General features: G+C 50.2%; 1 protein-coding gene across 4 annotated transcripts in view; it reads left to right on the top strand.

The window, feature by feature from the left end:
• The window catches only part of COG2 (component of oligomeric golgi complex 2), a 42208-nt gene extending 28516 nt beyond the window's left edge, over positions 1-13692 (top strand). Inside the window, exons 11-18 of one of the 4 annotated variants that reach the window (XM_047759852.1) lie at positions 3217-3314; positions 4229-4380; positions 6177-6374; positions 7433-7505; positions 7807-7952; positions 9841-9980; positions 11671-11854; positions 13264-13692. In XM_047759852.1, coding sequence (XP_047615808.1) covers positions 3217-3314; positions 4229-4380; positions 6177-6374; positions 7433-7505; positions 7807-7952; positions 9841-9980; positions 11671-11854; positions 13264-13365 — 1093 coding nt within the window. In that variant the 3' untranslated portion in view covers positions 13366-13692. The remainder of the gene's footprint in view (positions 1-3216; positions 3315-4228; positions 4381-6176; positions 6375-7432; positions 7506-7806; positions 7953-9840; positions 9981-11670; positions 11855-13263) is intronic. The other 3 variants (XM_047759855.1, XM_047759854.1, XM_047759853.1) reach the window with 3 other exon arrangements.
• Positions 13693-16539: the final 2847 nt, after the last annotated feature.

Below are 16539 nucleotides of genomic sequence, written 5' to 3'. Positions count from 1 at the left end.
TGGTGACGTGTCCTTTTATGGTATAAGAAAAAATGGCAGTAAATGGAGGTCCCTGGTGGCTCAGCAGGTTAAGGATCCAGCGTTGTCACTGCTGTGCCATGGGTGGCTTATCTATGCCATGGGCGCAGACCCCCGCCCCCAACAAAAGCCCGTGGTAGAGAGCTTTCCCACGTCTCTTGTAGTCCAGGTCCAGGATCAGATTGCTTTAGGTATCCAGTCCCATTACAGCTACTTCCGTCTGCTGCCTCTAGGCCCCTCTTCCCTCGTCAGTTTCCCTGGACCCCATGACCCAACACCCCATACTTGGTGGTCTTGCCCTGTCACCCACCTCCTGAGCTCTGGGCCCCACTGGGACAGCACGGCCAGGCCTCAGCGGGCTCACTTCTCAAAGCTGGTAATGGAGCCTTAAACTGTATTGAAACTCAGCCTGTTCCCTGAAAGATTTTTTTACACCTTTATCAGATTTTAGCCTTATGTACTCAAAGGCAGATAGTTTACCCTTCTTTGTGGACAGGTTTATTTAAAATTTATGAAATTTTAAAATGTTACGTTTGAGTTGTGAAGTATGGAACTTATTTTCAATACATTTGTTTTTCCATTAAAAAAAATTTCACCTGGGGTCCTCACTGTGGCACAGTGGGGTAAGGATCCAACTTGTCTCTGGTGGCACAGGTTCGATCCCCAGCCCAGCACAGTGGGTTAAGGATCTTGGTGTTGCTACAGCTGTGGTGCAGGTCACAGCTGCGGCTTGGATTTGATCACTGGCCTGGGAACTTGAACGTGCCACAGATGTGGCCAGAAAATAAAATAAATTCACGTAATACTGTATAAAACTGTTCTGTTGGTGTTTGGATTGCTTACTCTGCGGGATGACAAAAAGTTCTGCAGACATGGCTAGGGTCAGAGTTGTGTTGTTACCCCCTTCCCTTCGGGATCATTGAAAGGCAGCCTGGAAGCCAGAGAGGTGGTGATGTTCTGACATGTTTCTAGGAGGATTAGCAGTGTTACACTCTCAGTAGGTGTATGCTCTGGGTCTGACTCTGCCCACTTCCAGGCCACGGGCCAGAAAGGCTGCCCCCGCCCCACCAGCATGCTATGAACCCATGTGTCCCCCTCGCTGATCCTGACACCGACAGGGGTATCAGAGAGTGGGGTTCAGGCTTCTTTTCTCATGGGAAGAGAAGAAATGCAGTTGTGCCCCAAAAGTCTCAAATGGTTCTGATTCAGCCGCTGCCTAGAAACTGGGGTGTTAGCCTCTTGAGTGCCAAAGGCCACGTGTTACGTCTTTATTAGTTGAAATCTTTCTAGAAGGTTACACGCTCCCAGGACAGTCATGTGTAGTCTGTACATGTTAGTTCATACATGCTGAATGTGGCATAGCTCCCCCTCTGTGACGCAGGGCCTGTGCGGTACCAACCTGCTATTCATCTCTCTCCACCCTCCTCCGCTGTGTGTGTGCGGGACTGGAGATGCATGTGCGGGTGCCTCTCCAGACTGTCCCTAGATTGCAGGACTCAAGAGGTGTTTGTAACTGGGGTTGCCTTTCTTACACATCTTCCTTATCAAGGGTAGAATGACCTCCCATATACACATAAAAACTGTGGCACAACTTCTCAAGTCCCCCCACAGTATCCTCTCCCTTTTTTTATTTTCCAAGAACTACAACCTCTTGCTTTGGTCCTGGGAGTGTCTGCCCAGCAGAGCTTTGCGAGGACTGGTGTTGGGCTCCGGGCTGGGACGCACCACCGGGTCATGTGACGTGGATGGGTTACTTCCGTGGGTCTTCCACGTGGTCACACATCTGTGTGAAGTGCACCGGCGTCAGGGGTCTGCTGTCTGCTGCCTTTGTTTCTTGTCCTTCCTCGTTTGTATATTTTGGAGAATTGTCCTAAGTGTATGTACAATTTTACCCCATGTCTTTCCTCACACTGAGTTCCACCTGTTTTGATGCACAGCCTCCAGCTGACCTGTCCCCTTGCTGCATCCAGCATGTCTGTGCCAGGCTTGCTCAGCGTTCCTTCCCTCCGCCATGGAGGCTACTCCCAGTTTTCCTTGTTGTAGGTCACTTCCTGCGTTTTGTGCAGGTTCAGAGGAAAGGCAGGATTAGGAGGTGAGGCTGAAAGCAGGTGCTGGCTTGCTCCCCACGCCGCAGGGCAGCCCCCTCCTCACTGTGCTCGGGGTCACTGCACAGTGACCTTTGCTGGTCTCCTGCACTCTCTCTCTTCCCCGCTTCTCTTCTGTCACTTGTTCCCTCTGTGCCTCTCCCTTTCCCAAGATCAGCGGGCAAGGCCCTTTCCTCCCCGAGGCACAGGGAGGCTGCAGGGATGGCCAGCTCCGGGGGTCAGGGTGGCCCCTCATGCTGTTGAGGGGGCCTGGCCGCTGCTCTCTGTGTGAAGCGCCACTCCTTTTACTCTTCACAGTTTCCTGAAGCTCAGTCTCTGAACTGCTTTTAAACAGCACTGAGGTGCTACCAAAAAGCCGAAGTTACTAATTAAGTAAGTTGACAATTAGCGGGTGTCAGAATTGTCTGCTAAAAGGAAACCCACAGGCGACAGAGTGTGTGGTAAAGAAAGTCAGGATGGAGGAGTCACATAATGGCGATGGCGAGTGATGCAGAAGCAGCTGGTCGAGAAAACACATGCACACATCCGCGCAGCTCCACGGAGTCACGGATGTGTCCACATATGTTATTAAAGAGGCGTCTTTAATATGGATGAGGTGAGAAGAGAGAGAGCAGGGCTGGAAAGCAGGCCCTGAGCCGGCCGCAGAGCCGGTTCCCATGACAGCGCAAGACAGCCACAGACCCGCACAGAGCACCAGGCCACGAGCTGTTCTGGCTTTAACTGGCTGCTTTTGCTGATATTTCTCAAGCTGCAGAAATACAGAATACAGCTTTCTGGTTCTTAGTTTGGGCATGTTTACTTACCTAGGATAGCGCTGATCTAGACAGATTGGAGAATTCACAGTCTTAGGGCCTTGCGCAGGCGGGGCTTGCCAGAAATGGCTTCTTGGTGGAGTCATCAAGACAAGTTTATTACCTGCTCAGTAAAAACAGTATCTGGAGGGCATGCCTCAGGCTGGTGGGGCACCTCTGATAAAACAGTGGCCTTACCAGAAAGTCAGTGGAGGCAGTCTTTGCCTGGATAGGGGAACACAGGTAGGGACAGGCACCTGCAGCAGAGAAAACTCTGATGCACCCTCTTATTTTTATCCCAGATTTAGGGAGGTCGCAGGATCCTTAGAAGCAGCACTCACAGATGTGCTGGAAGACGCTCCAGGTAACCTCAAAGTGACGAATGACGGGCTGCCGCTAAGTGAGTTAATTAGGCTTTCCATCTTCTAGACCTTAGTTTTCTGTTGTCCGGTAACTTAGACCTTAAAGACACAGTTTAACTTCTTTTTACAAAAGGTTTATAGAGCGTCGTGTTTTATAGAGCTGTAAAAAGGATGCTTTCAGAACACCTCACTTTCACTCCTGAATAGAGAGCCTGCTGTGCTTTAGTGAGGAGGCTTTCACACAGCCAGGTGGCCGCCCTCAGCTTCCCTCCCCAGCTCGGGAGAGGGTCAGGTTCCTTTCCCCCCAGGGTGGCTCACAGCTGGGGTCCCGCCCCAGGCCTCCAGAGCCCATGGCCCCAGTCCTAAGACACAGGGCAGGTGACTGGGCCTGTACACTTTCCAGGCATGTTTGCACCCCTTACAGCCTCATTTGTCTGTGTCATGTGGTCACTCCAGGGCCCTCACCCAATGTGCCACTGTCCCTGTGGCCACAAGGGTCTCAGGCCTCACTTGAGTCCCTGCTTCCAGAGTCAATCTCAACTGCTCTCTTTTATATTCCGAGTTAGTTTTTATCTGTCTTTGCCAAAAATGCCCAGTGTAATGGACTTCCCTTATTTCTGTAGCATGTTCAAGAGGGGAGGAAAAGGTAGAACAAATTCAAAAGCAAACTTTAAACCCTTGTGAGTGACGGCCACTATTAGCTGGTTCCTATTAACGGGTGATTTCCGAATGCTGCTTGTGTTTAATGTTTAAACACCTGGGAGGGCGATGGTGTTAAATTGGAAAATGGCACTGCCACGAGAGCTGCAGTACCGCGGACCGTGGCCCGCAGCTGTCCACGCTGTGCTCCTCAGAATGCCGCCCACCACACTCAGATTACACATTGACGGTGTGAGTGGGTGGCCTGCTTAGCCCACTTACCAAGGGTCCTTAATGTGTGTTTCTCCTCCAGCTGGAAGTCCGTTTTGCCTTCTGGCTTCTCACAGGACGTGGAGCAGCCTTCAGAGGTGCTGGTCCAACCAGATGTTCCTGCCACCGCTGGCACATCGTCTGTGGAGACTCACTCTTCAGATTCTGGCACGCTACGCCGTGTTTCTCAAGGAGGTGAGGGTTGGTGGGTGGCTCATCCCTCTCACGGCTGGAACGAACGAAAGGCCATGTTGTCACAAGAGGTTGAGGTGGGGACGACCGCCCAACTTTTCCAGTTTGTACCCAAGTCCATTTCTGGGTTTCCTCTTCACTATTGCATGTGTGGCCTTCAGGGCGTCCCTTGTTACCTATTCCAGCTTAGTCTTTTCAGAAAGCAGCAACGACAGCCTCCTTTCCCTTCTCACAGCCAGAATCTTTGTGCGGTACCTTCAGACTAAAACAGAGGTGATCTTTTTAATACAAATAATCAGAAATAAAAATATACATATTTTAGTATTCAATATTTAGAAGTTTAAAAAATTATGTGATCACTGAGATGAAAAGACAGGAAAATTAATTAACCCTCCTTCATTCCAGAATATCTTATTTTTCCCTTTTCAAGTAGTTGAACGTATTTAGCATCCTCCTGCCTATGATGGTTTCTTAGATGCACGCGTGAAGCCGCAGGTGCATCATATAGCGGGTGTTTGAGCCCTTGGCCCTGGCAGGCCCTGCACTCTCGCCTCGTCTCAGAGCTGCGTGCCGCAGACAGCTCCATGACAGGTGCTCCCCAGGGGCGGCAGGGAGATGAGTAGGAAAGCCGAGCATTGTGAGCTGTGAGCAGGAGGTTAAGGGAGGCAACGTGGAGAAGGTATCCCTGGAAAGGAGTGTGCTTTGTCAGCTGGAAAGCGTGCACCCTCAAGTCAGGCCACGTCAGACCTGGGCACTGCTGCTGTTTGATCCTGTGCTCCTGGCAGGTGGCCGAGCCTGTAACGTAGGAGAGTACTTCTCTGTGTGCCTGTCGTGAGAGCCTTGTTGCCCAGCAGGCTGATCCCCAGAGCGCCTGGCAGATAACAGTGCTCCTTTCCTCCTTTTGCCTCCTTCTGCTCGGAGGGTCTCCGCAGACCACGCTGCTCAGTCAGGCCTTCCTGGGAGGCCGTGGGGTTGGATGAGCCTCAGTTGGGCCTGACCGCTTTGTCACGCCCGAGCATGGTGCTAGCCCACGACTTCTCACATCTCTAAGATGTTCTGTCTTCAGCACTTATTCCACCCTTTTCTTGATGCCAGTGCACCTCTCTTTGGTTTTTCCCTTGTAGCAACCCATCATACAAAAGACACTTAGATGGTTTGTGTTATTTGAAGCATCGTAAGTTTGCTTTTTGGTTTTTGGCCCTTATTATAATAATCAGTGTGTTAAGCAGTATAGTAAATTACTCTAAGTAGTTAATTTTCTAAAACCTGTGACATATTAGATACTACCTTTCCTTTGGATTAGGGCTTTTTTTTTTTTTTTTGCTTTTCAGGGTCACACCTGGGGCATGTAGAAGTTCCCAGGCTAGGGTTGAATTGGAGCTGCAGCTGCAGGCCTACATCACGCCACAGAAACACCAGATCCAAGCCATGTCTGTGACCTACACCACAGCTCATGGCAACGCTGGATCCTTAACCCAGTGGGGCCAGGGATCGAACCTGTGTTCTCATGGATACTGGTTGGGTTCTTAACCTCCTGAGCCAGAGTGGGAACTCCAAGAGACGTATCGTTTTATTAATGCTTGTTACCCAAGTTGGGGAGGGTAAATGCACGTGGGGTTGCAGTCTGCCCTTTTCCCTGTGTTTCACACCTGCCTGGAGAGAGGGGATATGTGTTCTTTCATGAGTAAACTCTGACCACCTTGTAGGCAGCTGGCGCTTTATGGTGCGTTGTGGACTCTGCGTAAACGCTCGTGTGTCTGCTCATGGAAACACACTCAGTCATTGAAACCCTTCTTCAGCTTTCACTCAGGCCCATCTCTAATGAAAGCACCAAGGATATTAAAAAGCCTTTGGTAACTGGCAGCAAAGACCCCTCCGTCGCCCAAGGAAATAGCGAGGACCAAGGCAGCGGGACTTCCGAGGCAAAGCCCATGGTCTCTGTCTCCAGCACTCAGCTTGTGTACGCGGTTGCAGACCTGGACAGGCTTCAGGAGCAGGTGAGCCTGCATAAGGGAGAATCCAAGTGTGGGGTCCAATGTTCTCACTGCTGTGGGGCCCCCAGAGAGAACAGCTGGTTCATCTGTCTTCTGGGTGTTCCTCCCACTCCCCCGACAGGTGTGCTCCCTCCCGTTGCTCCCCAGTCCCGTCCGTCTCGGATTGTGTTAGCCCAGAGCCTCTGCTTCCCTCCCGGGGTGAGCTTCCAGGCTGGGAGCAAGCCAGGTGCCACTGGTTTTTTCATCAGCTTAGTTTTCTCTGTGCAGGATGGTCTTTGGTGGGTTGGGTTTTGATTATTTCTAATTCACTTACCCAGTATTTCCTCGTAACACTCCATCTTCAGCTCTCCTTTGAAAGTGCTGAACTGTGGAAACTGCATTGCTCCCACAGTTTTGCTTTTACCATTAACAGAACTTTGTGGGATGAATGTGTTGCAGCGCTGTGATAAACAGTTCTTTTCTCAAGTTTAAATATTTTGTGGCACTTGAACAGATATTTTTATGTTTTGAGCAAAAACGTTATCTTGAGGGTTTTTTTGTTTTGTTTGTACTGGGGAGAGTCACAGAGTAGAAAATGATTTTTCAGAGATCCCATTGTGTCTCAGCAGGTCAAGAGCCTGACATAGTGCCATGAGGATGCGGATTCAATCCCTGGCCTCACTCAGTGGGTTAAGGATGTGGTATTGCTATAAGCTGCGGTGTAGGCTGCAGATGCAGCTTGGTTTTGGTGTGGCTGTGGTATAGGCTTCAGTCGCAACTCAGATTCCACCCCTAGCCTGGGAACTTCCCTGTGCTGCAGATGTAGCTGTAAAGAGAAAATTACTTTGTGTGTTCTCTGAGTCTCTTAAAAGCCATGAAAATGATATTTCCTGTGTTGATGGATTCTTTTAGAGGGAAAGCATTATTTAAGAATTTTGTTTTCTTCTGATAAAATTGCTGAAAGTCCTGAGTTTCGTTCTATCATTCATTAATATTCTAGAGTCTTATAGATGCAAATAGAATTGCCTCTTCCTTTGATTTATAAAAAATAACCAAATATATAAAGTGCATATTTATTTCAGCTTCCAGAACTCTTGGAAACAATCAAGCCAAAACTTGAAATGATTGGCTTTAAGAATTTTTCTTCTATCTCAGGTAAAAATGAATCTTTAGATTCAGCAAATCTTTGAATAAGAAATAATTTAAAATAGAATCGTAGAGACTGTAGGATATATTTTAACTAACCGTTTTCTTCTCTAGTTGTAAACTCTCAGTTGTTTCTGTACTCTGTTCTCTGATTATAACTTTCCCGAATGAGACATTTTGTTTAATTCTGATAGTTTGGTTTGATTCGGTTTGATTTCCTATAGTACTCTCTGTAAATACAATGACAGTGTTCAAAACAGAATTCACATGGGGCCTGAATAGAGTGATCCCACACCTCTCTCCGCCTCAGCAGCAGCCCTGGAGGACTCCCAGCTGTCCTTGTCCGCCTGCATGCCCGCCTTGAGTAGCAGGATCATCCTGGACCTGAGTGAGTCTTGCTTCAGTTACTTGAAAAGTGCCCTGGAGGTTCCCAGGCTTTACCGAAGAACCAATAAGGTCAGTGCTGTTTGTTGCCAAGAATTCTGAGATGGGGAGATGTCTCTTAGGCAGGCAGAGAGGGAGGGAGTGGTTGAGCAAGGGGCAGAAACAGGCTGGCAGGGGCGGAGTCCTCCACATTCAGAGAAGGCACACTTACGAGAAGGATCTCTCTCCAGGTCGCTGGCCGGGTGCTGGGGCACACGTAACTCAGGAAGATAGACTTGGACAGTGTGGACTGTCTCCGGATTCTTGGGGCCCTAAGGCAAAATAGTATTTTCAGAAAAAGCATTTTCATAAAATATTTTAAGTCCAACCCTCCTTTTGGTCTTAATATCTTATGTTTGAAAAAACTTGATTTTACCTTGTTTCTTTCATATTGTCGTTGGAAGTACCTTTTACTGGATAAGGTTTGAAAAGCTGCATTGATATAGTAAAGGCTGGAAGTTCCCATGTGGTGCAGCGGGTTAAGGGTCCGGCATTGCTGCAGCTGTGGCACAGGTTTGATCCTTGGCCTGGGAAGTTCCATATGCCGGCCATGGGCATGGCCAAAAAACTTTAAAAAGAAATAGTAAAGGCATTTATACGATGGATAAATTAAGCTCCCACTCGTGTTCAAATTAGATTCTCCTGTGTCCTCACTTTATAGAATGGGGCTTAGGAAATTTTTTTTACCAGTGTTCTAGTCTTCCCCATTGAACTCTCATTTCTATGCACTTAGGTTCATTTCATTCTTGCCAGATCTCACTGATTTGCCCTCTAATTTTTTTTTCTCCTGGTTGTGTAGTTGGATTTTAGGCAGTTTACTGCTAAATTATTCCCAGATCTCTCAAGATCTCCTACAACATTGTGCTATTTTGGCAAACCCCTGGAGTCCTGGGACCATACCTGGTGTGGGGCCACCTCTTCGGTGTGCGCTCCTGGGGCCTGGCCTGCTGGCTGTGTCATTCTTCCCATCTGACTCCATGTCGATGCAGGGAGCAGCTGAGCTGGGTGCTGAGGGAGCTCTTCTCCTCTGAGACTGTTCTACTTTCCCTGTGAAATTCTGGGACACATGGTAGAATTACCACTTCGAGCAAGAGTACCTTGTCCCATGGTTTTCTGGCCTGAAGTGGGAGAGACAGACCTGCCTTCTGATGCTGAATTCCTTACTTTTCCTAGAGTAACCTACCGACTCTCCCTCTGCCTTCAATAGGACGTTTTATTTACCAAGGGCTTGGTCAGACACTGTGCCAAGCCCTTTGCAGCCTCATTAGTCCCACAAAATGGGTGCCTGTGTCCTTACTTACAGATGAAGAAACCAAAACGCAGACAAGTCAGACGACTTGTGTTTCCTTCACTGGTGGGAACATGTTAGAAACGTGCCATTGCAGAACTCAGCCCCCTGCCCCCCACCCCACCGAATCAGACCAGCACGGGCAAGGTGGCCGGGAGCTTCAAGTGGACACGAGGTTAGGGGAGCAGGCTGAGTCCAGTTGGCTCCAGCCCTCGCTCTCCCGTGCTTTCTGTGGCTCCCTCCTGGTCCCCAGGAGTCTTTCCGTAGAGAACACAGTGTTACTTTGAGAGGTAAGGAGGTTGTATGGGCCTGAGAACTGCTACATTGGTAACATCCTCTTGAACCTGAGGTTTGAGTAGCTTCCTCTTGGTGTTTTTCTCCCAGGCTAGGGGTCGAGTCAGAGCTACAGCTGCTGGCCTATGCCAGAGCCACAGCAACGCGGGATCCGAGGCATGTCTGCGAGCTGCACCACAGCTCACGCAACACTGGATCCTTAACCTACTGAGCGGAGCCAGGGATCAAACCGCCACCTCATGGTTACTAGTCGGGTTCATCAACCACTGAGCCATGATGGGAACTCCCTCTTTCAGTGTTTTTTCTGTATGTCTTTAACCCCTACCAACATTCCTCCAGGAGGTGCCAACTACTGCTTCCTCGTACGTGGACAGTGCTCTGAAGCCATTTCACCAGCTTCAGAGTGAGCACAAGGATAAGCTCAAACAGGCCGTCATTCAGCAGTGGTTGGAAGGCGCGCTATCTGAGAGCACTCATAAGTAAGTGACAAACAAGTGGGCGGTCCTTGGTTTTGGTAGAGAAACCCTGAGGAGAGATCAGCAGGCTGGCCCCAGGTTGCTCGTAGATAAGGTGGCTGGAGCATCAGATCGCTTCCTTGCTGGACCCAGCAGGCCCTCAGCCCCTTCCCACCTGTGCTGGCTCCACCCCCACTGCCCTGGCCTGGTGTCCCCCAGGTCACAGCTCTTGGGGGCCCAGGCATATTCCACACTCTCTCGGCCACGCTGCCTTTGACTGTCTTAAATGCTGCTTCGTGCAGGGATGTCCTGGGAGTCCAGGCACATTTTCTCCTTTCGGGTCCTTCCTCCCCTCTGCTCCATCAGTCCGTGAGGTTCCAGTCATGCCAGGTAATCAGTGACTTGTAGTGGGGAGGCCAGCGTAATTGAGGAAGGGAAAACATTCATCGCATGATGATGGGTTAGCGTCTAAAATCCTAGCACTCACCGTGCTTGAATGCCTCTTCATTTCAACTCCAGCCTGCTTTCCCCCAAACCCAGCATCAAGTTATGTCAAGAGTGTATTATTTGATCTTATTGTTGGGTTTTGTTTAGTTATTAACTTTGCGGCAGTGTTTTATTTCTTTGACCACTTGCGGGTTAAGCAGCATGTGTGGGTTACTTTACTTATTTATTTATTTTAATTTTATTTTTTGTCTTTTTGCTATTTCTTGGGCCGCTCCCTCGGCATATGGAGGTTCCCAGGCTAGGGGTCAAATTGGAGCCACAGCCACCGGCCTACGCCAGAGCCACAGCAACACAGGATCCAAGCTGCGTCTGCAACCTACACCACAGCTCACCGCAACGCCGGATCGTTAACCCACTGAGCAGGGGCAGGGACCGAACCCACAACCTCATGGTTCCTAGTTGGATTCGTCAACTACTGCGCCACCACGGGAACTCCTGTGGGTTACTTTAAAACAGTATAGTGGGAGTTCCCATCGTGGTGCAGTGGAAACGAGTCTGACTAGGAACCATAAGTTTGCAGGTTCAATACCTGTCTTCACTCACTGGATTAAGGATCCGGCGTCACTGTGAGCTGTGGTGTAGGTTGAAGATGCGGCTCGGATGTTGCCTTGCTGTAGCTGTGGTATAGGCTGGCAGCTGCAACTCTGATTCGACCCCTAGCCTGGGAACCTCCAAATGCCATGGGTGCGGCCCTCAAAAAACAAACAAACAAACAGAACAGTGAATTGTCATACCATTTCTGTGGGTAAATATGTTCCCAATGCCAGGTACCCAGCTTGTTAGCAAAATTTTAAAACAGAACTCAGTTGTAATGTGGGATTATCTTGAGAATATGTTAAAGGGAGTTAGTTTTATCTTACAGTTTTGAAATACTTGTGCTGTGTATGAGGTGCGCTGTTCGAGGACTGACTGAAGGAATTTGCTCCCTGCAGTTGGGGGAGGAGCAGCTCTTCACCCTGTGGCCTGACATGCTCGCTCGCATGCTCAGGACTGAAGTTCCAAACACAGCTCATGGACCAATGCAAGAGTCTTGAGGGGATGCATTGCTAGAGGGTCAAGACCCTACTTTTCTTTCCAGTCTTCAAGAAATACTATTTCTCATGGCTGATTTTTTTTGGAAATGAACTTTCTGGTATACAAAGCTGGTTGGTGTGTCGGGTTTTATGCACGCCTCTCTGTTTCACCATTGGTGTGTCTCATGCTCAAGGTACTATGAGACGGTGTCGGACGTGCTGAGCTCTGTGAGGAAGATGGAGGAGAGCCTCAAGCGGCTCAAACAGGCCCGCAGAGCCACACCCACCAACCCCGGGCCCAGCGGCAGTGGTGGCATGAGTGATGACGACAAGATCAGGCTGCAGTTGGCCTTGGACGTGGACTACTTGGGGGAGCAGGTAATGTGGGGCCGTTGTCACTCCTGGGAGTCTGACTCCAGCTCCTGAGGGCCAAGGAGGCCATGCCACAGTGCTTGTTAGAAAAGAGGGCCAGATCCCACAGCACTGAGGGAAGAGGCTGTGCCCCTGGGGGCTATGAGAAAGAACAGAAGCCCCAAAACTGACTTTCAGAAGTGCAGTGGGTTGACTGGTGGTGCTGTCAGCATCTGCTTGGCTCATGTTCAGGAAGCCCACTGGCACGTGACCCCAGAGATGGTGACCCTTGGGTCCATTGCCTGGACATGCCTGATGCATCCTTGATGCCAGGTCAGGTCTTGAGACATCTGTTGGTTTGGCATAGAGTAGCTGGGAAAGCATCAGCCCGTTGGTGTCTCCATGTGGTACTTGGGGGTCTGGCGTCACCGTGTGTGCATGGACACTCACCATCACACAGGGCGGGTGTGGAGTCCACACGGGGCCTTTCATCCTCAGTGAGGGCCAGGGCTTCTGGATGTTCCTAACCGCTTAGGTTTCCTGTGGCAGGAGAAACTCGAGGAAGGCCTTTTAGAGAAAAAGAGGTGAAATATGACATTCCCATTGGAAGATGCCTGGTGTTCTTTTTTAACAGTTCAGAGTCATCACTGAAAAATCTCAATTTTTCTACTTTTAGGTGAATTTAGAGATATATTTTGACCATATATCCAGTCTCTTGCCTTGTTTCTTTGTTTTATAAGAGAACCTTAAAGTCTTTTTACAGGCAGGAAAATGTGTTGTAGACGCTAGGAGAACAAGTAAGCAGAAGCACGGAGGAGGGGGGAGGGCAGCCCCCGACCCCAGTGCCCAGAAGGGCTGTGGCGCAGCAGAGACTAAGCACTGGGTCTGGATGTTTCCAGATCCATGTGCGTGCGCACACCTATTGTGTGTTGTTATTAAACTAAAGTGGAAAGAACACAGTGTGCCGCTTCTCCGTTACCAAAATAATCCACAGTCGTTGCTGGGCCAGAGTTTTTTCAGTTCATTGGTTTCTAAGAAGAGGTTGTTGATGGGGGTAAGAAATGACAAGTTCAGGCCAATCCTTTCTGAAAATTCTCCACATTACAAAGTACTTCACTTTATTATTTCTTTTAGAGTGAATTTTGTTTCCCAGTTAACAAAAGAGGCTCTTTTCCTGGTGAGAATCTGATTTAATGAACTGAGATAAATTGACACTGGCTTCTTAGGATGACCTGAAAAAGTAAATTCTACAAGAAGTAAAAAAAAAAAAAAAAAAATTTTGAAAGGAAAAATTATTCTAGCAGTTTTCAGGGAACTGCTTTTTCCGGTTTACTGGAGGTGGGGTGGGAGTGGATATATGGCATCTTTTCTGTAAGGGTCTTTTCCACATTCAGCTTTCATCACAGTAACTTGATTCATTGCCGTGGCCTCTGCAGATACAAAAGCTGGGCCTGCAGGCGAAGGACATAAGGAGCTTCCCAGCTCTTGCGGAGCTTGTTGCTGCTGCGCGTGACCAGGCGACGGCAGAGCAGCCTTAAGCATCTTGGCAGAGCCGGGGAGAGGCAGCTGGACCTCGAACTGCAGGGAAGAAAGTGGCTCTTTGTTCTCTGTGGGCCGGTGGCAGAAAGACACATCCCCTGTCCCCAGCCGCACCTGCTGCAGCTCCCTCGGTGAATTTGGGTCTCCTTTCCCAAAAAACACAAAAGCCTTTTTCCATTGTATGGAAGATAGTTTTTAAGACATTTGAAACTTTCTACCATAGTTTACAGAGCAAAGTTATTTTATTTTTATTGTAAATCTTACTGTGGAAGAGTTGATTCCCAAAATATGATTGAAGTAAATACACGTACGTATGAATTCAAAAAGCCATCTCCTTGATCCTACAGGTAGAGGTGACTAGAGTGGTGGGGTGACCACCTTGTGCTCAGGTGCTGTCCACCTTGGAAGCGGCGCCCGGTGACTTTGTACAAGAGGCTGTGGGTGTCCCATCCTCCCACTGCTCCTGACACATCCCCATCCAGACCCGTCAGGAGGGCAGCACTCCTCACCCTTGCCCACAACCACACGTCCCGCTGCTGGCCATCACAGAGCCTCCATTGGGTGTGTGGGATTCTGGTCCCCGTGGGTGACAAGCACACTTCCCACCCGAAGTCAAGAGGACCCCTTTCCTGGTGAGCTGCTCTTCCTGGGGGGTGGGGGGGATTTGGAAAGAGGTATCAAAGCCTGTGGCTGGTTTGCCAACACACACACACACACGCACGCACGCACGCGCGTGTGGGGCACTGTGCCTGCTGTGGCATCTGCCCCTCAGCCCAGTGGTGATGATAGTGCAGGCCGTGATGATGTGATGATACGGATGGTGGTGGAAGAGCAGGTGATGATAATATGAATGGTGACGGGGGAGCCGACATGCTCTCGGCTCTGCTCTGTGTCACTTGGTGTCTCGAGCTCTCTAGTCAAAAGTCAGCTCTAAGGGGAGAAAGAGTAAGTGACGGAATGAGGAACAGATCTGGGGTTGGCAGGAAGGACGAGGCAGAGCTGGAGATGTGGCGGGGGGTTGTGGGGGAGCCATGGAGGGTGTGAGCACAGCTGGCGGGATGGGGGTGCCAGGCATTCCTGCATCCTCGGCTCACTACCCTGCACTCCAGCCTCTCTGCTCCCTGTGGACAGCGTGTGCTCTAACCAGGATGAAGAAGTGTCCTAACGTTGCTTAATCAGGGAGCTGAGTTGGAGACAAAGGACGATGGAGGAGAGATGCAGGGAGTTATTCTGAGGGTTTGAGCCCATGAGGCCTGGGAGCTGGCTCAGCGGTCTAGGCTGGTGCTGCCTCCTGTGGTGCTGGACTCATGAGCAGTGGGGGCAGATGGAGGTGAGGGGAGCCAGGCCGAGCTGCTGGGACAAGCCAGGACCCGCGGGGGGGCACTTCCAGGGCTGGATTCCTAGGGCTATTCTAACAAATTACCAGATGTTGTGCTTTAAAGCAATAGTTTTATTCTCACAGTTCTGGAGGCAGGAGTCCAAAATCAGGGTACCACGGGACTGCACCCCCTTATGAGGGCTCCTGGGGAGAGTCCTTCCTGCCTCCTGTAGCTCAGGATGACCTTGGCTGTGCTGGCGCAGCTCCCATCTTTGCCTCCATCCTCCCACAGACTTCCCTTCTCTGTGGCTTCTCTTCTGGCCCTTCTGAGAACACAGATGTTGAATTGAAGCCCACCTGGTTAATCCAGGAGGAGCTCATTGTGAGATCCCTGACTGATCACATCTCAGTACACATTTAATTACATGTGGCCTTGGCTCTTAACACCCCATCTTGGGGGCTGCCATTCAGTCCACCTGCCCTCGCCACAGCCACCTAGAGAGGGGAAAGAGCGTGAAGGGCTGCCGGCAAGGCGTGTGACTCAGCCAGTGGAGAGCACACGCCACGCTTCCTCTCGCGCCAGTGTCCAGGGCTCAGCCACCGGGGGCTGGAGACTAGCCCGGCTGTGTAACTGGGAGAAGAGCAGAAAATGGATTTGGGAGTTTCTTTATAGACACACACCTCAATCTCCCATAGGGGGTCTTTACCAAGAATTCCAAGCAGCTCCCTAGAACCACTGCCTAGAGTCACCCACCTGAGAACCTCAGTCGTAGAATCTGCCCATGGAAAGGGCTGCCCCTGGGTCTAATGCCCCTGGTGATGGACAGAAGCAGGGCCAGGTGGGACTCTGTGATGGGGGGCGGAGGGTGCTGGCTTTCCTCAACTTGGATGTTACTGTAAAGACAGCAGCTCTTGTGCAGTAATTGGCACACACCTGACCGTGGCGGTGGGAATGCGAAAGCCTTCAGGCTTAACTTCATGTTTGAGAACTCAGAACCATGATAAACTTCAGACCTGAAGGAATGTTAGAGTGTGAAGCAAGATCCTTCAGGGTTCTTATTTGAAGGCACTGTTTACTTTCTCTAAACTGTGCCTGGCATCGTAATACATAAGATCTCTCCTTACCAGCAACCAAACATTCAGGACGAAGGTTCCACAATTGGTGGAAAAGCAGGCCTTTCCCAGTGGGTACAGTACCTCTCCCCTCACCTCCCTTTCAGCATCTCGGCAGGAAACACTGTCATTTGAGGCTTGGTCGCCCTGAAAGGACCCTGCCTCTCTTGACTGGCCCACCTGCATCCTGTTGGGTGGCAGTAGAGTTTTGTTCACATCGCGTGAAGCAGTATTTCTTCCTCTGGCTTCAGGACGCCCTCCGTGTGCCGCTCACCTTCACTGGGCTTTCGCCTTCACACTGACTTTTCCAGCAGTCAGGCATCTCCTCTCTTCTCAGCTGTCGTTCGTGTTCAGTGAAACCATATCACTGATCTTTGAGATGGCATTTTTGACTGCTCAGGCTTCTCGTGTCATCCTGCTTGATGAGGACCTGGTTTGCTCGCCTGCCTTAAACAACTAAAAAGAGAGATAGACGTCTGAGTGTTCAGACGCGGGACGGTGGCAGCGCGGGGTGGAAGAGGGGAGAGAGGAAAAGTACAGCATTCCTCATGAGCATGTGCAAGTCCAGTGCCTGGCCAGCTCCCTGATCAGGGACCATGGAGGTGGGGGTGCCCAGGAGGCTAGAACACGGGGGGCAGAGAAAAGGAGGGGATCTGTGGGGAGTGGCTTGGTCCGTGCAGCCCAGCCCCAAGTGGCCCCTTGAGGAGGCTCTCAGGGCCAGGAGAGGAGACCCAGGGAGGAG

Source organism: Phacochoerus africanus, chromosome 15, assembly GCF_016906955.1.
Source record: "Phacochoerus africanus isolate WHEZ1 chromosome 15, ROS_Pafr_v1, whole genome shotgun sequence".
Classification (NCBI taxonomy): domain Eukaryota; kingdom Metazoa; phylum Chordata; class Mammalia; order Artiodactyla; family Suidae; genus Phacochoerus; species Phacochoerus africanus.
This window is presented reverse-complemented; position numbering and strand designations above follow the sequence as displayed.